A 22455-nucleotide genomic window follows, 5' to 3' on the forward strand; every position below is an offset into this window, starting at 1 on the left:
GGAATGCACGCTGATGGGGAGAGACAGGTGTGGAGGAGAAACTGCACTGCAAGTCCTGCAGCTGCCAGGATATCTGGGCTGTGGAGAAAAAGACGAGAAGTATTTAGCACAGGCATAAACATAAGGAGAATTACTTTGAACTAAAGAGGATTCCTGGTTGCCAGTGTTTCAGCCCTGTCCTCATGTCTCCAAACCTGCAGTTTCCTGGTGCAGGAAGAATAGTGGGCAGGTCACTTCGTTTGCATAATGTGTACATAGGTGTATATTTATTTTTATATGTGCAGTATTTTAAAAATTCAGGAGGACACAGTAAACTGTTCCCATTGTATAGTTGTGTTCCTGGGTGGGGAGTAGGCATGGTACATTGCATGAGTACCTTTTACTTTTGCTCTCTTGTTAGAATGGTTATTTTGTTTCTTGCTACAATCATTACCAAAGAAAAAAGAAACTTATTTTCTTGTTATTAAGAACATAAAAGAGTGGTAAAACCAGAAAGGGACAGTAAGTCATCCTTTTGACTATACCCATTTAGAACCCTTAAATTAACCACAGTTAAAACTTGAAGCCCTTGTTTTTAGTAAGATGTCACCCCATTCCATTTATATAGGGCTCTAAATTCCATTATCAGAGAGACTCTTTCATTCTTTGCATCCCTGGTTTTTAACACATGCCTGTGGTATCATCACCATACAGTGTTGAATGAAGGAGTTGATATTTAATTTTGTTTAGCTGGTTCTGGCAGTTCGGAAGAGTCAACATTCCATACAGCGGTATTTTTGTGCCTTGTTTCAGATGGAACTTGACAGATCAGCTGACCCCCCTCCTGCAATTTGGGTTGCAACAACGAAGTCCACCGTAAATAAATGGGTAAGTGAGCCACTGTACCAAATGCTCAGCGTGAGCCTGACTCTCAGTCAATTCAGTCACTCTCAGGTCTGACTCTTTGAGACCCCATGGACTGCAGCACACCAGGCTTCCCTGTCCTTCACCATCTCCTGGAGCTTTCTCAAACTCATATCCATCAAGTCGGTGATGCCATCCAACCATCTCATCCTCTGTCGTCCCTCTCTCCTCCTGCCTTCAGTCTTGCCCAGCCTCAGGGTCTTTTCTAAGGAGTCACCTCTTCACATCAGGTGGCCAAAGTATTGGAGCTTCAGCTTCAGCAACAGTCCTTCCAATGAATATTCAGGACTGATTTCTTTTAGGATGGACTGGTTTGATCTGGAGGGACTCTCAAGGGTCTTCTCTAACACCACAGTTCAAAAGCTTCAATTCTTCAGCGCTCAGTTTTCTTTGTGGTCCAGCTCTCACATCCATACATGACTAGTGGAAAAACCATAGCTTTGGCTAGACAGCTTTGTCAGCAAAGTAATGTCTCTGCTTTTTAATATGCTGTCTAGGTTTGTCATAGCTTTTCTTCCAAGGAGCAAGCGTCTTTTAATTTCAGGGCTGCAGTCATCATCTCCAGTGATTTTGGAGCTCAAGAAAATAAAGTCTGTCACTCTTTCCATTGGTTCTCCATCTATTTGGCATGAAGTGATGGGACCAGATGCCATGACTTTCAGTAGCAGGACAAAAATCCAAAATTTAGACACAGGCAAAAATCTGAAAGCCCCTGTGAATGCAGGTGTGACCCTAAGAATTGTATAAAAATTAAGGTCATAGTCAAAATACAGCTTCTGACTTCTTTGTCAGGAGCCAAGATGCACATTTAATGTGCTGAGCATAGGCACTGTGCCCTGACAAAACCAGTAAAGATCACTATAACTTCTGACCTTATGAAAGTGTATTTGAAAAGAGACAGTCCAGGTACCAGTGCAGCAGGGAAGCTCATTAGAATTCTGTTTTTCTAAACATAAGAGAAAGCAGAATTGTTTTTTCAAATTCATTTCCTTTTTCTTCATAGCATAAAGAACAGGGATCGAAATAAAGGTTAAGCAGAGTGAAGTAAAAAAAGTACTTTTAATTAAGATTTAAGAATAAATAGTTAAGTTTTAAGTTAAGAATTAAGATTTCCGTTTTCTTGCTTACCAAACTGTTTGTGGATAACAAAAGAGAAAGTGTTTGCCTTTATTCTTATTTTGTATGTTGGTCAAGTGGTCTTTCTTTGTACTTGTTAAAACAAAGCATATGTATCTTGTCTAAATGTCTTTGTGCCAGCTTGAGATCACATAGCTTTACCCAGAAGAGTGCCTAGTGTTCTCTCCAGAAAGACAGCCTTCCCTCTCAATTTTTGTTTTATATTTTTTTGATCACAGTAGATAATTGTAGTTTGTGTCTAAGTATTCTTCGGTTGATGTCATTGTTGGGTTTTTCTCATTTGCTCTTTGTTTTTCTTGCCACTTTAAACCTTTTGAAAAGCTTATAAAGCATAAAATGATTAAATAATGAATTTTATTCCTTTAGACACTGAAGGGAATTCATAATTTTAGAGCCTCTGGAGATTATGACAATGACTGTACAAACCCTATAACACCCCTTTGTACACAGCCTGACCAGGTTATTAAAGGTAAGTAAGTATACACTGGGAGGTATTGTACCTTTTATTGAGGTTAATCGTAGTCACTAAGAGATTGACAAAAATAAAGGAAATGACTTTCCTTGAAATGTAATTCTGGTGTCAAGAAAAGGCTAATAGTGCATTGACTTATTTTTAATAAAGGAAAAAATATTTTTAAAATGCTATTTAGTGATTTTAAAAATTGGTCTTTCTTGAATTCATCTTTCTGCCAAGCATTAGACTAATAATCATGGTATTGGTGAAGCCAGCAGCCACTCTGTAAAAGATACAATGTTGTCTTTTGGCACAAGCCAGAATGGGTCAGATCTGGCCTCTGGATTCTACATGCTACAACTGGAAGTAGCAGCTCTGATTTCAAGGTCAGAGTTTGGGACTAGAGTATTGAATGATGTGTTTATCTGTAGTTAGATGTCCGTGCCACTACCATTAGGATAGGCTGTCCATTCAGGAGCCATAAAAGAGAAGTAAGATAGGAAGCAAGCTTTAGTAAGAGATGGAACTAATTCAGAGATGTCCTGTCATCATTTGGACTTTTCCCAGTGGGTAAAAAAATTGTTAAGATGTTTGTTCTTTAACAGTTTTCCACTAGTAGTCCCTTGATGTGAATAAAGAGTCTTTTCATCTATAATCTGTTCTTAAAATCAGACAGTTTTTCTTTGGTTAGCTTTAAATTGCCTTAGACATAGTTATATGGTCTTCTGATTTACCTTCTCCTTTCTCGGGGCTACTGTGATTTACACTTCGTTACATGTCACTTAAAATTATTGCTGTACTGTGAGTTTAAATGTAGGATTGTTTTACTAATTGGGTGGATTTTTTTTCCTTTAGGGGGTGCTAGTATTATTCAGTGTCACATTCTTAATGATAAGAGACATATATTAACCAAAGATACCAATAATAATGTGGCATATTGGGATGTATTGAAGGTGAGTATCTTTGTAATTTAATATAGGTTACTGGATTCTGTATCCCTTTATTTTTTGTTGTTGTTGTATGTATATGTGTATATGTTGTTTGTGTGTATGTGTGTATATATATAAAATAACCAAGACAATAAATATATAAATAAAGATTTAAGTGCAGCCTTATTTTGGGATATATATTCTTATGTGAATATTAAGTAAGGCCATAGTTTATCTTTTTAAGTACCCAGAATTTGAATGGAACCATTTTCTCTGTTTAGTGTATTACCAACTGTGTTATGCTGCCTTCCCTGAAAATGAATACTTCAGAGTTCCACATCCTTGACGCTCTTGGCATTTGGGGCCCAATAAATCTGTTGCAGGACTGGGAGGGAGGATCTGTCCTGTGCATTGTAGGGTGCTTAGGAGCATCCCTCAGCCTCTGCTCAGATCCAGTAACCACCTTCATCCCCATCCCCCACTTCAGTTGTGACAACCAAGAATGGCTCTAGACGTTGCCAGGTGCTTAGAGGGAGGGAGGAAGAAGGATGCAAAATCACCCTAGGCTGAGAATCGCTGGAGCACACAGAATAATTTTGGCTATTTCTTAGGATTTATAGTCATCACTGTGAGCATCCGTTATGACTTTGAGTCATGTTAGAGTGACTTCTTGGATAATTGAAATGTATTAAGCTATTCAGCCACATTCTAAATAGCACTGAAGAATTTATAGACAAATCGAAAACTTTGCTTTTAGGATCCTGACATATGGCGCTTCTTTGTGTTGTTGGTATATTTGTTCTACAAATATTTCTGGATTAAATGAATATTCAGTTCAGTTCAACACAGTGCAAAGAACTGTGTTGAGGGTCATAAATGATGAAAAATGATCCCTTCTGGTTGGAGGGACAGCAGAACACAGGATGGCCTACAAAGGTGTTTACTTACAGCTGGAAAAATCAAGAGAACTTCACGTGGAGAAATCATTTGAGCAGGGCCTTAAAGGATTCCAGCAGGTAGATTATGGGTAGATTTTAGGAGGATGGAGTGAATAACAAAGACACAAAAGAGGAAAGCCATGCTCATTGAGGGCCAGGTGAGCAGTTTTGTATAATTGGAGACCTGAGTGGATCTAAAGGAGTAGTAGGGGTTTGAGGATGAAAAGTGAGATGCATTCATGAATCTTGGCCGGTTTTTTTTAGCACTTACTAAAGATTCTTAGATGAGTTTAGAGCAGGAAAACTGTCTAATCTAACTAGCTGAAGTCCTGGTAGAGTCCTGCTATCTGAATGGGAGGTGGTTCTACTCAGATGGGGCACTTCGCTGACATGCACCATCATTGGCGTTTTTATGTCCCTGGCAGTGTCCCACATCCAGATATTAGACCTTGAGGTTTTAAGATCAGTGATCAGGCAAAATAGACATGACATTAAACAAAGGTACGGAAGTCAGGAGTGCTTTTAGGACCGTAGGCTCAGAGTTGAACAGAGCTGCATTCTGACCTTGGCTCTGCCACTTGCCAGCCAAATTATCTCCAGAATATTCTTACTTTTGTCTTTATTCCTAAAATCTGGGTCTTACCCATTTCTTGGTAATATTAAGGGGATGTTTGAGAAGTATTTATTGTAATGACTGACACATTATAGTTAGGAGGTTGTTGCACCAATACAGTGAAATATATTCCTCTGGAGTACGGTGGGAACAAGCAGGTGTTAAAAAAAAAATAGAATAATTAGATATTTAAGCCTGTGGATAAGAGTGATGCTTTCTCGATGGCTCAGTGGGTAAAGAGTCTGCCTTCAGTGCTGGAGACACAGAGGTGCAGGTTCGATCCCTGGGTCAGGAAGATTGCCTAGATGAGGAAATGGCAACCCACTACAATATTCTTGCCTGAAAAATCCCATGGACAGAGGAGCCTGGTGGGCTTCAGTCCATGGGGTTGCAAAGAGTCAGACACAACTGAGTGACTAAATACACAGGAAGAAAAGGAAGGAACAGAGATTAGTGCTTGGCTTTTGGATTAGTTTGGAAGTGTTACAGGGAACATAAGAGGAAAAAGGGTTATTGGGGGAAAGGGACATGCTGAGAGAGGTAACAGGTTTGAGTTTATGTGGGATGTCTGGCAGAGGTGTGTGCCGGGCAGAGAGCTGTACACCCTAATATATGGATGAGAAAGCTGGGCTGGAGAAATGGCTCGGCTATCGTCGTCTGGAGATTGTAACTGGATCCATGAGAAGGTCAGTTTCCAGGAGATACATCTATACTGAAAATGGAAGAAACCAAATCATCTCCATTTCAAGAATTTTTAGAAAAAGAAGCCAAAAAGATGTATAATCAAAAAGGGGTCAGCACGCTCAGAGCCAGTGGCAGCTCAAGGACTAATTGTCTCAGAAAGGAGCTTGTGGTAAGCTGAGCTAGCCTGCTGAGAGTTTGCGTGAGATAACAGAATGGAGCATTCGTGTGGACCTAGTCAGTGAAGAGGACAGTGTCTGGGAAGGAAGTTTCTGCCAGATGGAGTGGGTTGAGTAGTGTTTGGGCGGTAAAGAAACAATTTGAATAGCGGCAATCTTTGATGATATTTGAGTGGTGAGATAGGCAGAGGAGGCAGTGACTGGGGAAGATTTAGAGATGAAAAGGTCAAGGGAGGGTTTTGTTTTGGTGTTAAGGTATTTTTAAGATGGGAGAAATTTGATCATGGTTCACTGTTTATGGGGGAAAGCCAGCAGAGACATGAGAGGGTAGATGATGGTACAAGGCCCCCAAGACTCAAGAGATGAGGCAGTCCAGGTCCAGCAAGAAGGGACACCTTTTTCCTTGCACCGGGAAGAACAGTGGCAGAAAGTTAAGGGGATTTGGTTGAGGCTTCTCTTTTTTTAAGGAGTAGAGGTCAGAGTCACATGCTGAGGGCAGTAAGAGAGGTGGTGGCGGCAAGGTCAGAGATAGGAGGAAAGTAGAGAGTTAACAAAGATGTCGTGGGAAACTGTGGAGACAAGTTCCAGGTAGCATGAATAACGATCCCATTTATAGTAGGAATCCTGTCAAGGATTTCAGAGGCCGCGATGACCTACCTGTGTGTTGTCCACCTGAGTGTGGATGTGGTCCAGGAAGCAAGCAAGATCGCAAGATGGGTTGCAAGACATTGAGCCAGGCTCAAGTTGCCAGTGAATGTGGGACAGTAGCCACAGAGGTTACTAGATGGCAGTGAGGAAAAGGGGGTACAGTTTACTGCAGCTAAATGATACGGGCTCAGAGAAAGAGTTTTTCCATAGTGATGGTGGAATGATGGTCTCTATATGCCGGTAGCGAGTTCTGGGACGTAGAAGACATGGAGTCACCCTTTGAGAAGATGGCTGATGAGATGGCCCTCAGGAACGAGGCAGGTTGCTGTTAGGAGGAAGAGGTAGAGGGAACATTCTGTCTTGTGGTTCAGAATTGAGATGAGCTTATTGGAGATGCTCCATGGCACCAGATGAAGTTTGGAACATACTTTTGGGGAGCATAGGTATTTAGGGAATGAATAACAAAGATTATAATGGTCAAGAAGGAGAAACTTAAGATTGCTGCCTATATAATACCTATTATCTAAACGTAGCTTCATAGTTTTAAAGTGCTTACAAACTTTTTTGTTCCTTAAGATTTTTTTCCCCTTCCTTTGACATTGGTTACAGATAAGTGTGGTGGTATGTTATATCAATATCAGCAAAATTAAATTACAGTTTCCAAAAAAAGAGCATTTTGTGGTTCTTTAATTTAAAATTTTACTAGGAGATAGTTATTTAAAGGTAAATGCTCTAAGATAAAAATGTTTGATGACATTCTTTCTGAAACATATTTTAATCTCGATTTTATTTAGGCAAATGTGTAAAATTTTGAGTAGCTAAGTCAGAGTCAAATCAATTGACCACTTAATAGTAATAATTATCATACTTTCTTTTTGATGTATAGGCATGTAAAGTTGAAGATTTGGGCAAAGTGGATTTTGAAGATGAAATTAAGAAAAGATTTAAGATGGTATATGTACCAAATTGGTTCTCAGTAGACTTAAAAACAGGGGTAAGTTAGCAGTTGATATTTGTGCAATTTGGGATAGTTGAAAATTTCTCATATAGCTGAGGATTAAGTATTAGTTTTGGAGTCCTATGTTTTTAAGTTTGAAAGGAGAAGATTTTATGCAGTTTAAATGCCTTTTTATATCCCAGTATATTAAATTGTAGTTGCATTGAATCATACAAAACACATTTTCAATTCTGAATCTGTGGCTTAGCACTCTAGTCAAATAGTGCAAATAAATAAGGATTTAGAGACTTACTTGAAGAATGTATTCAAATAGAATGCCACTAAACAATTTTTCTCTTTTGACAGATGTTGACAATTACTTTGGATGAGAGTGACTGCTTTGCTGCTTGGGTTTCTGCAAAAGATGCTGGCTTCAGCAGCCCCGATGGGTCAGATCCAAAATGTGAGTTTGTGTCCTTCCTTTCCTACCTCCTTCCAAAAGAGTAGGTAGATCTGTGCTGGTTTTTTGCTATATGCTCATCTTTTTTGTTTATAAACAATATTTGGGTTTTTAAAAAATTATTTTTCAAGAAATCTATATTTAATTCTCTCATATGGAAATGGAAAATATTCCATTTTAACTGTTTTGGGATCTTGAGTTTTCTCACAATGTATGACTTAGCTTTAACAATTAAAGCTACATTCTACCCTTAAAGCATTCTAGAAATCTGTTAGGTAAGGATAAGTGAAGCTAGGAAACAGTTTTCCCCCCTCCAATTAAAAAAAAGCATTATTGAAGTATAATTGACATATCATGTGTTGGTTTCAGATGTACAGGATAATGATTCAGTATTTGTGTATATTGCAAAATAATCACAACAGTAAATCTAGTTAATAGTTAACATCTGTTGCCATGTATAGAAAGTTTTTCTCTTGAGACTTTTTAAGATCTACTCTCTTATTAACTTTCAAATATGCAATACAGTATTAGTAAATATAGTCACCATTCTGTATGTCACATCCCCATGATGAATGTATTTGATAACTGGGAGTTCATACTTTTTGACTCCCTTCACCCATTTTGCCCATTCCATTACTCCTACCCCCACAACATCTGGCAACCACCAATCTGTTCTCTGTTTCTATGAGCTCTGGGTTTTTTCTTGCTTTTTTGGTCTCAGATTCCACATGTAAGTGAGATCATATGGCATTTGTCTGTGTCTGACATATTTCGCTTAACCATAAGGCCTTCAGGGTTCATCCTATTGTCACAAATGGCAAAACTTCATTTTTTTTTTTTTATGACTGAATAATATTTCTTTGTGTGTGTGCTCATTTGCTTTATCCATTCATCCATCAGTGGACAGTGGGGTTTTCTGTAAATAATGCTGCAGTGAACATGGGGGTGCATATATCTTTTTAAATTAGTGTTTTCCTTTTCTTCAGATAAATACTCAGAAGTAGGATGCTAGATATGATAGTTTTGTTCTTGAGGAACCACCATACTGTTTTCCACGGTGTCTGCACCAACTTACATTCCCATCAGTAGTGCACAGGGGATCCTGTTTCTCCTCATACTGTCAAACATTTGTCATTTATCATCTTTTTGATTAACAGCCATTCTGACAGGTGTGAGGTGATATCTCATTGTGGTTTTGATTTGCCTTTGCCTGGTGATTAGTGATGTTGAGCAAGTTTTCATGTACCTGTTGGCCATCTGTATGTCTTCTTTGGAAAAGTCTATTCAGCTCTTCTGCCCATTTTTTTAGTCAGATTTTTCCATTTTTTTTGCTATTGAGTTGTATGAATTTTTTATATATTTTGGATATTAACCCATTTCTGATAAATAATTTGCAGATATTTTCTCCTGTTCAGTAGGTTGCCTTTTCATTTTGTTGATGATCTCCTTTGCTCTGTAAAAGCTTGTTAGTTTGATATAGTTCAACTTACTTATTTTTGCCTTCCTTGCCTTTGCTTTTGGTGTAAGATCCAAAAAAATCATCCACCAAGATCATTGTCAGCAAGCTTATTGCCTGTGTTTTCTTCTAGGAGTATTATGGTTTCAAGTCTTACATTCATCTCTTTAATCCTTTTTGAGTTAATTTTTGTGTATGTTGAGAAGAGACTTATGTTCATAAGAGTCTATTATATTTTATTAATTGTATCTTTGATCAGTATTCTTCTAAGAATGTAGCCTGTAGAGATAACTGATATATATACAAAATATAGTGGCTTTATATGGAAATAGCTCTTTTTTTTTTTTTGTATTTCTTTTATTTATTTATTTATTTATTTATTTATGTTTTTTAATTTTTTTTTTCCATTTATGTTTATTAGTTGGAGGCTAATTACTTTACATCATTACAGTAGTTTTTGTCATACATTGAAATGAATTAGCCATGGATTTACATGTATTCCCCATCCCGGTCCCCCCTCCCACCTCCCTCTCCACCCGATCCCTCTGGGTCTTCCCAGTGCACCAGGCCCGAGCACTTGTCTCATGTACCCAACCTGGGCTGGTGATCTGTTTCACCCTAGATAATATACATGTTTCAATGCTGTTCTCTTGAAACATCCCACCCTCACCTTCTCCCAGAGTCCACAAGTCTGTTCTATACATCTGAGTCTCTTTTTCTGTTTTGCATATAGGGTTATCGTTACTATCTTTCTAAAGTCCATATATATGTGTTAGTATACTGTAATGGTCTTTATCTTTCTGGCTTACTTCGCTCTGTATAATGGGCTCCAGTTTCATCCATCTCATTTGAACTGATTCAAATGAATTCTTTTTAATGGCTGAGTAATATTCCATGGTGTATATGTACCACAGCTTCCTCATCCATTCGTCTGCTGATGGGCATCTGGGTTGCTTCCATGTCCTGGCTATTATAAAGAGTGCTGCGATGAACATTGGGGTGCACGTGTCTCTTTCAGATCTGGTTTCCTTGGTGTGTATGCCCAGAAGTGGGATTGCTGGGTCATATGTCAGTTCTATTTCCAGCTTTTTAAGAAATCTCCACATTGTTTTCCATAGTGGCTGTACTAATTTGCATTCCCACCAACAGTGTAAGAGGGTTCCCTTTTCTCCACACCCTCTCCAGCATTTATTGCTTGTAGACTTTTGGATAGCAGCCATCCTGACTGGCGTGTAATGGTACCTCATTGTGGTTTTGATTTGCATTTCTCTGATAATGAGTGATGTTGAGCATCTTTTCATGTGTTTGTTAGCCATCTGTATGTCTTCCTTGGAGAAATGTCTGTTGAGTTCTTTGGCCCATTTTTTGATTGGGTCATTTATTTTTCTGGAGTTGAGCTGGGGGAGTTGCTTGTATATTTTTGAGATTAATCCTTTGTCTGTTGCTTCGTTTGCTATTATTTTCTCCCAATCTGAGGGCTGTCTTTTCACCTTGCTTATAGTTTCCTTTGTTGTGCAAAAGCTTTTAAGTTTCATTAGGTCCCATTTGTTTATTTTTACTTTTATTTCTAAAATTCTGGGATGTGGGTCATAGAGGATCCTGCTGTGATTTATGTTGGAGAGTGTTTTGCCTATGTTCTCCTCTAGGAGTTTGATAGTTTCTGGTCTTACATTTAGATCTTTAATCCATTTTGAGTTTATTTTTGTGTATGGTGTTAGAAAGTCTTCTAGTTTCATTCTTTTACAGGTGGTTGACCAGTTTTCCCAGCACCACTTGTTAAAGAGGTTGTCTTTTTTCCATTGTATATCCTTGCCTCCTTTGTCGAAGATAAGGTGACCATAGGTTCGTGGATTTATCTCTGGGCTTTCTATTCTGTTCCGTTGATCTATATTTCTGTCTTTGTGCCAGTACCATACTGTCTTGATGACTGTGGCTTTGTAGTAGAGCCTGAAGTCAGGCAGGTTGATTCCTCCAGTTCCATTCTTCTTTCTCAGGATTACTTTGGCTATTCGAGGTTTTTTGTATTGGAAATAGCTCTTTAGAGATTACAACTTCTGTTGTTGTTTATTCATTTTCAAATAACGGCTATATCTGAACAACCAAATAGAATATCTGTTTGCTTGATATTATCACTGCTTTAAACATTGTAAGGTGAAATTTTAAATAGACTTTTTGAAATACGTAAAGTCTTGCTTTTAGACATCCTTGGCATTGGGTTAGGAATGTAACATCAAAATATGTAGAAACTTTTCATTTTTATTTCTTTCCCTCTATTTTTAAGTTAAAACTAATGTTTCTCTTTTCTGGTTTTTTTCTTTTTTAACTGACTCTTTTGCAGTGAACTTAGGAGGACTTTTACTCCAGGCACTCCTAGAATATTGGCCTAGGACACATGTGAATCCAATAGACGAAGAAGAAAATGAAGTAAACCATGGTTTGTATTTTTATATTAGGATAACTGGTTTTAAAATTACTCTAAAGTTAAGGATATTTAGATTGTTATCCTGAGAATTTTAAATATAAAAATTTTTTAACCATTTGCTAAAGTATGACATAGTAAGTAGTTGTGGTGTGCTCAATTTATTGCCCTCCCTTCTGCATGCTAAAGAATGTCCATCCAGTCTTAACTGAGATATCAAAGAACTTTTAATTGATGAGACTAAACAATGTATATAGAATCAATCCGGTATATTCAGGTGACCTTTGTCTTTAAAAGTAGGCAGCTTAGCAGGTTTATTCTAAAGGTACTTCTCGAGGTATTGTGGACCTGCTGGATTTACCTCCAAAGCTAGCTATTTAGGTGCATTGGAAAGCCAAATTTGTCCTTGTGAGGCATGTTTCACATTGCCCTGAAATGTAGATATTCCCTAGTCTGATGATCTACCTGGTATTGGCTCAAAAAATCAACTGCCAACTCAGAAGTGTCAGGTAAGTGACTGTGTGTGTAGAGAATTAATGTCATTGAGGACACTCCGAAGCTGTGTGTGCCATAGGCAGCGGCAGTAACTCACTGTACAGCACGGGAAAATTTGGAACTTATGAGTTTGGCTCAGTCTGATTAAAGAAAATAGGGGAAAAAACTTAAAACAGCACAGCTGATACGTAACCTTGAGTCCCACCCACTGAGGACTTGCTCTGCTAACAATTCTCTGCAGATTGCCTATTTGTGGTGGTCAGCAGTGATGAAGCCCTCCTGCCAAAGACTGCTGTGGCTGACTAATTCGTCCAGAATAATTTTTGGAGTTCAAATCTGTTTTGCAAGGATGATATGCCTCTCTGTAAGCCAGTGTCCTGATGTCCCTGTCAAAGAGAGAGCACTGACCTGACCCCACACATGATGGCGTTTCTTTTGTCACCTGGCTCACCTCATTCCCCTTCTGAATTGTACAGTGAACTGTGAGCCGGAGTCAGTGGAAAGATCTGCTCACGGAGGGTCGAGAAAGCTAGATTCTGGTATGGGCTCTGCCATCTTATCAACTCTGCAGCTGTGGGCGTGCCGTTTCCTGTTCTTGACTTGTCTTTCTCCATCCATAACCTGACAGGGTGCCCTCAGAGGCCCAAGGAGCCAATAAAGACTAAGTAATGAAATCAAAGGGCTACAGGCAGCACCTCTTGAAGGCAGACTTTGGTTGGGGGAGTAAAGAATAAGTCACAGGAAATGCCAAATCATCCTTAAAATCAAATTGGCATAGTGAAGGCAGGGCAGGACCGAGCCAAGCTCAGGACACTGCACACTCTGTCTGGTAATCCTGCTGGACCTGCACAACACACAGTGGACACTCAAGCTGCTTAGGTTATGTGTGGTGGGCAGCGCGAGTATTCGGAGGCCTATAGTGAGTTGTAAGTGACGATAATAGAGATAGATGGGCATGGATCCCTCCATTCAGAGACTGGCATTCTGGGTGGACAAAGCACCGCTTACATCTGCACCGCGTGATCAGAGTTGGTGCAGTGAGAGAGGTTCTGAGAGTGCTGTTGGTTGCAGAGGGCGAGATTGTTTCCAGATTCCTTCAGAAAGTGGTTATGAACGAACTGGTACTTGAGGGGGAGTCAGCTGCAGAGAGCTGACTGAAATGAAATCTGACTAAAATGAAATCTGCAGAGAGCAATAAAAATGAGTTTATGACCTCTTAGAGATTTTGTTTTTCACCAATACCATTAGTTGTGGCTGCCATTAAATATAAATTTTTTTTTTCTGACTCAAATTTCTCTGTGCTTGGTGTTTTACCAATCCCCACCCCACCAGCACCACAGAAAAGAGCAGATCATTTATAAAGAGACTGTTCTAGACTTCCCTGTGGCTGAAGTAGGTGGTTATGTTTTTGTTTTAGATCTCAAACATTAATCTCTGAAATGTAATCATTTCTCATGAGGTATGTCACACATTGCCATATTTCTTATTTTCAGGAACTTTGTTTTCTTACCCTTATTTCCATCTCTAGCTGACTTACAGGACTTTTTGACTTAAAAATCTTGCAATGGTTGGGTCCTGTGGAAACAAAATGTTTAGAATCTGTGTTGTTAGCACTAACTCTGGATACTGACGCCATCTTTATTTTTTCCTAGTAAATGGGGAGCAAGAGAACCGAGTACAGAAAGGAAATGGCTACTTTCAAGTGCCCCCACACACCCCTGTGATCTTTGGTGAAGCTGGAGGTCGCACCCTCTTCAGGTATGGGTAAGAAGGGCTCAGAGTGCATCCTGTTTGCCCTGAAGTTTTGATTCAAGCAAATGTCTATTAACTTCTGGGGGTGTCTGGGTTTTGGTTTTTCACCTCCCTGAAATAGTTAAGTGTCTGATGCTATTAGACCCCATCTTAATTGAGAGCTGAGCCTCTAGTGATAAAATGAGGTTGATACCTTGTGGAGGTTGATAACCTTGCCTCAAGGCAGCTTCTTAGTGGTTTCTGCAGGAAATGCTTTTTCTCAGTTAACCAGCAAGACTGCCAGGGTGAGGGGACAGATGACTTCACCAGAAGTTCCCACCCACAGGACAACATCTGAGTAGATAACTTCCCTCAGACCAGGCCAGGGGAGATGGACTGGGCTGCTCCTGGGAGCTGTCGCGCCCAACAGTGGCTCGACCTGAGGTGTAAGGCAGTCCTTCATGAGGGCCTGCAGGCAAGTGCTAGACTGGCTTCACCTCCAAGTTGCCAGCCAAGGCCCAAGAAATGTCATGGGAGAAAGCCATGGTCCAGAAATAAGAAAACTATTTGTCTTGCCCTTGAGAGTAGAATTATCTTCTTGATGGTGACTTCCTGAGAGTGTGGTTACTGAAAACATCCTGACCCCATATTGTGTGTGGAGTGCCATGCACTGTAGCACTGGTGGGCGACCCCAAATGCCTTGCCTACAGCCAGCTTCCATCCTCACCAGGGACCCCAGCAGGCAGCTGTAGTGCATGTCTGGCCTTGGGATCTGGGAGCCTGAGTTTTACAGCTTGCTTTCACTCTTAGCAGAGTGTCACTCTGCCTGCCTTCTACTTGATTTCCTCAGCTGTCAATCGGGGGTTATCCTGAATGAACTCCATAAGGTCCCTCCCTCTAACATTTACTGATAGTGATATTGGGATCCGTGCTTGTTTTGTCACTTACTACATGATGAATTATGTTTAGGCTCCTCTGCCGAGATTCTGGGGGTGAGACTGAGTCCATGCTTCTTAATGAGACGGTGCCACAATGGGTAATTGACATCACTGTGGATGTAAGTGTCCTTCACTCCCACTTTGTCCTCTTACTTTTTTCCAAATCATGAAGAAAATTAACCGTATTAGATGGTATAATCTTTCATTGAAACTAGACTGCCAAGTGGAATCCTCTTCTGCTTCAGTGCAGTTCCAAAGCTGCAGAGAAATATTATAATTATGTCTCTATCTTTATTTTTAATATATAAAATGTGCTTATCAAAGAAAATAATAAATGAATAAGGTGAAATTCCCATCCTTTTCCAAACACTCTCTTCCATTCACTTCCTATTCTTCCCAGAGGAAGTAAATATTAATAGCTTAATGCAAAGCCTTCAGTACCTTTTTCTGTGCATACACAAGTATATATTATTTGTGTCTATATATGTGTGTCTAGATATATGTGATCCATATATGGATCATTTTATTTTGCACAGAATCTATTGTTCTATACTATTCTACAACTTGGGTATGTTTTTTTGTTTTGTTTTGTTTTTCACTTAAAAATATATTTTGGACATTTTTTCATATCGGTATGGATCACTTCTTTTTAATGACTGCATAGTATTTCGTTGTATAAATGTACCATGATTTATTTAGCCAGTCCCTATTAATGGACATTTAGGTTGTACCCAATGTTTTCTGTTACAAACAATGCTTCAGTGAACATCCTTGTGTATATATCTTTGTGTACTTTTTAGGGTAAATTCCTAGAAGTGGAATTGCTGGATCAAAGGGTATGCACATTTTAAATTTCAATAGATACTGCCAAATTGCACTCCACCAAGGGTGTACCAGTTTACACTCTCACCGACAGTGTGTGAGTGCCCAGTACCCCACACCCTCACCAATGCTGGATGCGTAGAATCTTTGCTGAAAGATAGACATCTTGTCTCATTGTTTTAATTTTTTTAAACTTAGGATGAGGTTAAGCATCTTCTCATAGTGGCCATTTTTATTTCTTTTGTAAATTGCCTGTTTGTATTCTTTACTCGACTTTCTATTGGGTTATGTGTCTTTCTTATTGACTTGTAATAGTTCTTCATATTGACTATTAACCCTTTAACCATTCTCTTGCCTCTCGATTGAATTTTTACTTTACTCATGATGTCCTTTGGCAGGCAAAAAGTTTTAATTTTTATATGACCAGATTAATCCTTTATGGTTGTGAGTTTCATGTCTTGCTTAGGTATTTCCCACTCCAGAGTAGCAAAAATGTTTTCTTTTGTTCTCTTCTAGCATGTTTATGATAATGCTTTGTATCTAGATCATTAAAGTATTAGAATTTATCTGTTTGGTGGATTTATTCTGTTTGGTGTGAAGTAAGATGCTCACTTTATCCAAACGGATAGCCAGTGGGTCAACACAATTTATTGAATCATCTAAACTTTTCCTACTAATCTGAAATGCTGTTTCATCATATACTAAATTTCTATATACACATAGGTCTGTTTCTAGTTATGTGCTATTGACTAATTTTATGTCTATTTAAAGCCTCATGAAAAAAGATTTAATCTCTAGAACCTTCTAGAAAATTTGTTTTCTGTCCCAGATGAACTTCCAAGAACTTAAAACCAGTCTGACACCTGATGGATATTCTAGTCTTCTCTTAAATTTGAGCTCTCCATAAACCACTACTTCCTTTGAGTGTGAAACTCACTTGGATGCATTGCTGACTTTAGGCCTGTGGCTTATTCCCCAGAGGAAACATCCAAACAGGATATGACACGAGGCTCAAAGGGGATTAATTCCCATAGCAAAGATGACCAATTAATTTTATCATTTATCTAAGTGTATGGTTTACATCATGTGGACATCTAGGTGGTTGACTGAACTTTCCACTCTTATTTGAAACCTCAGACCTCACTCTGATGTCAGAGGTAAAGCAAGTTAGGAGGACTTGATTGACCTTTTCAGGTGGATAATGGACCTTACCAGCATAGAGTGTATGGTTTTGCTCAAAAGTGAGTGTTGTGGGTTTCTCTCAAGACACTTAAATTTTTGTTCTGGCATTTGAATGTAGACTTGAGATTTTGGTTTGTATGGCTTAAAGAGTTAAAATAAAGTTTGTTTCCCTTTAATACCTTGAATTGTTATTTAAGAAGAGCCATGCTGCAATTTTATATTGCCACTGACACTGCATATAATTTGTCTTTATGTTTTATTACAAAATGAAACATACTTTTCTAATACCCTTTCTCTAAGGCTGACATACTTTGATAGCCTACTCTAAATTTCATAGAAAGTCCCTTTTAAATGTACAATAGCCATTAACTTGTGAATCATGTTTTCTTATTGACATCATTTTAGTTTATCAACTAATAGAAACTATTTTACCTTTTTTCATTTTTAATATTTCAGAAAAATATGCCCAAATTCAACAAAATTCCTTTCTACCTCCAACCTCATGCATCTTCAGGAGCAAAAACCTTAAAAAAGTAAGTAAATGGAGTGTCATTCAATACTTTAATTGCCAGAGATTTTTTTATTCCTTGTGATTACATTTATAGCACAGGAGGCAAGTACTGGATCTTAGGCTAACTTCATAATACTGAAAGTTTATATAATTTAACCATTTACAAAGTATGGGCTCCCCTGGTAGCTCAACTGGTAAAAAATCCACTTGCAATGCAGGAGAGCCTGGTTCGATTCCTGGGTCGGGAAGATCCGCTGGAGGAGGGAGAGGCTCCCCACTCCAGTATTCTTGGGCTTCCCCGGTGGCTCAGCTGGTAAAGAAGCCACCTGCAGTGCAGGAGACCTGGGTTCAATCCCTGGGTTGGATTTAATTAATTGCCAGAGATATTTTTTATTTGTTATGATTATATTTATAGCACAGGAGGCAAGTACTAGATCTTAGGTTAATTTCATAATATTGAAACTTTATATAATTTAACCGTTTACAAAGTACCTACTGTGGCCAGTTGCAGATGTTCAAAATAAGACATGGATTTTGTTTCTTGCCATATTCATAGTTTAGGACACAATCTGTATAATTGCTTTTATGGATACTTAGGGAAAGAAACGGAGAAGACAGTGGCATCCCACTACAGTACTCTTACCTGGAAAATCCCATGGACAGAGGAGCCTGGTGGGCTGCACTCCATGGGGTCGCTAAGATTCTGACATGACTGAGCGACTTCACTTTCATGCATTGGAGAAGGAAATGGCAACCCACTCCAGTGCTCTTGCCTGGAGAATCCCAGGGACGGGGGAGCCTGGTGGGCTGTCGTCTGTGGGGTCGCACAGAGTCGGACACGACTGAAGTGACTTAGCAGCAGCAGCAGGGAAAGAAAAGTGTAGGGGAAAGAAATGAATCTGTGACTATAGCTTTCCAGAAAGGTTTCTTGAAGGACATGGAATTTGAGCTGGACATGTAAGATTGATCAAAAGAAAGATATTTCAGGTCCAGAAAATGGTTTGATCAGGGATGTGAAAGTAGGAGCTTACATAAGATACTGTTAGATTTCCAAACATACACACAAAAAAGAATAGAAGAATGAACCTCATTATCCCATCAAACAGCTTAAGTAATTGTCAGCATATGGCTAAACATTGTGTCATCTATACCTCTATCTTTCCTCCCTCCCACTGAATCCTCCTGCCTACACACACACACACACTCTCTCTCACACATTCACACCAGACACAGGATTATCTTAAAGCAAGTTCTATATAGCACTTCAGCAGTATTTAATGATTGATGTTCAAGATGGCTTTTAAAGTATGAGCCTAAACCATTTGATTTGACCATTATTAACTGATGTCAGAGATACAGAAATAGGTTTGGGGATAAGGAAGTTGCTGAATCTAGCTTTGGACATGTAGAGTTTGCGATGCCTTTGGGGCATCAGCCGGAGCTGTTGGGTTGGTGAGTTTGGAGATCAGACAGGCAGTTGAAACTCAAGGTCTTGACTATAGGAGGAAGCCCTGGGAGAAATGTGTACAACCATCATCGGAGCCTAATGAGCACCAGGGGCTGCCTTCCCTTTCAGGAGTATTCAGTTTGCCCATGCTCTGGGAAGGTCTTTAAGGGAATAGAACCTAGAAGGCTATTCTTTATGTATATAATCTCACTTATTTGCACATAATCTGTCTTAGGAGAGGACACTGTAAGAAATCTGTTGGGAATTGTAAAAATGGAAAGCAATGACTAAGAACATGTATTGGTTTATGTTTTTGTGGTATGATTTAGCCTTATCAAATGCTATCACCAAAGAATATGGGAGAGAATATCCAGTGATTTCCTGATGTCACCATCTGCCCTTGCCTTTTTCAGGGACCGACTTTCTGCTAGTGATATGCTTCAAGTCCGGAAAGTAATGGAACACGTCTATGAGAAAATCATCAACTTGGATAATGAGTCTCAAACCACTAGCTCTTCTAATAATGAAAAACCAGGAGAACAGGAAAAAGAGGAGGATATTGCTGTGTTGGCAGAGGAGAAAATTGAGCTTCTGTGCCAGGACCAGGTAAATGGACTTGAGGACACCACCCCATTTTTTCCAATGCTGGTGCTCAGAATTTCATAATGTGGTAGGATTGTGGTTTCCAAATCTGTTGCCTTGCGGGGGTTGAGGGGAGGGCCTCTGCTTTTAGAAAGACTGTAAGGAGCACCGGGTCTCCCACCTATTTGTGAGGCCCTTTTTGGAGGGCTCGATTAACCCACCCTAAAGCTTCCGTTTACCCAGGGGGCAGTTTTCAGGAAGGGGACAAGGAGATCGAAATGCACACGCAGACAGATGTGGATGTGCTGGTGGCTTTTTTATCTGAAAAGAAAGCCACGTGCTCATCTTGGTGTGCAGAGCAGCATCCGCTGTGTTAAAGGTCTGAGGAGGAGGTGAGTGCAGCGTCTGTGCAAATGCTGTAAGTGAGGATCCAGTTGAGGCATTTCTTCAGAACGGCTGGACGTGTCGTGTCTGCCCTAGCCACATGAATTGCACGTCTTCCATCTCCAGATTCATGCCTGCAGGCAGCAAGAACAGGCCACCAAGCATGGGCAAGGAGAACTCGGCATTAGCAATAACAGCCTGAGATACTGGATACTTTTTTATTATTTATTTTTTGCTATTCAGGTTTTGGATCCAAATATGGACCTTCGAACAGTGAAACACTTCATATGGAAGAGCGGTGGTGACCTCACCCTCCATTACCGTCAGAAGTCCACGTGAAGGGCGGGCCAGCACTCCTGGGTATTCATTTACTGACCTTCCTCTATGGCCCCAAGAGTAGTCCTAGGAAGCCCAGAGCCCCAGTGGGAACAAGACTTCTAACGACTGATTTGGTATGGACCGAGATTATCTTTCCATTGAAGTGACTAATCAAGATGTAATATAGAAACCAGTCTCCATGTGTAGATTAAGCTGTCCCCCAGGGAGGCAGAGCGCCAGAGCAGAAGAGCCCCAAGCAGGCTGTGTGTTGCGAGATGTACTGAGGACTGATGAGAGGCCAGCACAGATTTTGCTTCCTCTTTTTGTTTCCAAGGACCTTATCTTGATCTGTTAGCACTTGTCAGAGACACGTGGTAGGGCCATGTCTGTCACTGTGTTCCAACTCCAATCCCACACTCGGGAGCTTTTCTAGGAGTACATTCCATCTACGCAGCACCTATGAAGGCTTTTTCCAAGTTTGTCATTAAAAAAAAAACAAACAAGTTGTTTTCACCATTTAAGACAGTTATTTTTAATAGGAATTGGCTGTTGCACAATTCAAGAGCCAGCCCATTTCATAATAAATTACTGTTGGGCTTGTTTTTAATACTGCATCTCAGATGTGTTGTAGGCAGATCTGTTGAAACCCCAGGTGCTGGGTCACAGCGCTTGGACTGCCAGCCTAGAGAGCGCCCAGCCCGTGCCCAGCTGAGACGCCTTGGCTGCGCGGTGGCCACGAGGAGGCACAGCTCTCTCACTTCTTCCTCCACTGTGTGTTCTTTACGGGCAAAACCGGGTGACTCCACAGGGTCTTGCTCTGGGTGAGCAGCATGACACCATCAAAACTTAAGACCGTGATGAGATCCTAACTTCTTTTAAATGCTACCTAATATTTTTGGTGTCAGAGTAAAAGGATATCATGAGTTAATATGATATTCATGTCCTGGAAGTATACATGTTTGTTTTTTCCAGTTTTATATGCAGGTTTGTGTTGTTGTTGTGCCTGTATCCAGATTTCTTTTCACTGTTCTTTCTAACAATCTAAAGCTTTCATAGAATCATTTGGATCTTGTACAGAATATAACTTATTGGGGGTAAACACTTCAATTTTTGGCAGAAAAAAAAAAAAATACTTTGGATTCTCCCCAAGGTCATTTGTACTTGGAATAGAACAATGGTCCACCCCCGTAAAACTACGTAAGACAAGCCTCCTGTGTGAAGCCAGAAGCACAAGTGCCTTCAGAGGGCAGTTTATTCCAGTCCAGTTGCCTCCCCAGCTTGTGTGTGGCCTGTCCCCATAATAGCAGGGACTGTGGAGGGGGTGGGGAAGGTTTTTTTCTTTTCTACATCTTCACAGGTTCAGCTGGAGGCAGCTGATGGGCCTGGGTCCGGACCTAACCGTTTGAGATACTCTGATCCGCACAACTGTAGAGACAGGGTTCACTCACTGCTGGGCAGCCTCCTTTGGAAAGTGGAGCGGTCATTGCCTCCAGCACTTTGAAGAAGTGAGCAAAGACACGCCACGTTTCCAACGAGTCTGTCTCCCTTATGCAGAGAGCAACGGCTTTTTTAAAAAAAAAAAAATCCTTTCTATCTGTTGAATACAACAGTGCACTTTCGGTGCACATTTTTTAGCAATAGTTGTGAATTAATGGCTTAAAAAAAAAAAAAAAAAAAACACCTCATTCCCCAGCCCTCAGCTTTGTTTGCACGAAGGGCCCTTGGGCTGAAGGAATGGGTCTCGCTGGGCCGTGCTGCCCCGTGTGCCGAGTCTTGAGGGGCGGCTGTGCTCCCTTCCCATCTTAGATCTGACACCCCTGCCCCAGCATGGTTGTGTTTTTTTTGTTGTTCCAGTCAAACCCGTAATAGTTTCCAGAAGATTTGACAGTCTGCAATGCCAAAAGGGTAAAAATCTGTATTTCACAGTTGTATAGAATAAAGGCTTTAGTTAAAATATTTCAAAGTGTACAGTACACATTTATTTCCACTTGTCATTTTCCTTCATAGCAGATTACAGAGAAAGTAAGAAACTTCTGGTTTTGTGTTTACCTTGGAAATAATTAGCATTGATATCCATTTTAGCCCCCAGTTTAGGGAGGGGACTGTGTTAACGTGAGGGCGGAAGAACCAGGTCCCTTGGGTGAGGGTGACTCTGGGTCAGGCCACCAGGTTAGTGAAGGGAAACTGGCTTCAGAACAGGCCTCGCCTGATTCTACTTCTGGATTCCTGCAGGCAGACACTGGGCTCCCAGACAACCCAGGAACCAGATTCTGGCACTGCCTCTGGACACA

The 22455-nt window shown here is 40.1% G+C and overlaps 1 protein-coding gene across 2 annotated transcripts in view; it reads left to right on the plus strand.

Moving 5' to 3' along the window:
- Positions 1 to 22120, plus strand: part of WDR48 (WD repeat domain 48) — a 47097-nt gene extending 24977 nt beyond the window's left edge. The window contains exons 9-20 of one of the 2 annotated variants that reach the window (XM_070455443.1): positions 793 to 867; positions 2407 to 2509; positions 3350 to 3447; positions 7369 to 7476; positions 7786 to 7882; positions 11674 to 11769; positions 13902 to 14007; positions 14950 to 15037; positions 15719 to 15754; positions 17379 to 17455; positions 19294 to 19486; positions 20090 to 22120. In XM_070455443.1, the coding sequence (XP_070311544.1) occupies positions 793 to 867; positions 2407 to 2509; positions 3350 to 3447; positions 7369 to 7476; positions 7786 to 7882; positions 11674 to 11769; positions 13902 to 14007; positions 14950 to 15037; positions 15719 to 15754; positions 17379 to 17455; positions 19294 to 19486; positions 20090 to 20185 (1173 nt within the window). In that variant the 3' untranslated portion in view covers positions 20186 to 22120. The remainder of the gene's footprint in view (positions 1 to 792; positions 868 to 2406; positions 2510 to 3349; positions 3448 to 7368; positions 7477 to 7785; positions 7883 to 11673; positions 11770 to 13901; positions 14008 to 14949; positions 15038 to 15718; positions 15755 to 17378; positions 17456 to 19293; positions 19487 to 20089) is intronic. The other variant, XM_070455444.1, reaches the window with a different exon arrangement.
- Positions 22121 to 22455: the final 335 nt, after the last annotated feature.

Source organism: Odocoileus virginianus, chromosome 26 (assembly GCF_023699985.2).
Source record: "Odocoileus virginianus isolate 20LAN1187 ecotype Illinois chromosome 26, Ovbor_1.2, whole genome shotgun sequence".
Taxonomy (NCBI): domain Eukaryota; kingdom Metazoa; phylum Chordata; class Mammalia; order Artiodactyla; family Cervidae; genus Odocoileus; species Odocoileus virginianus.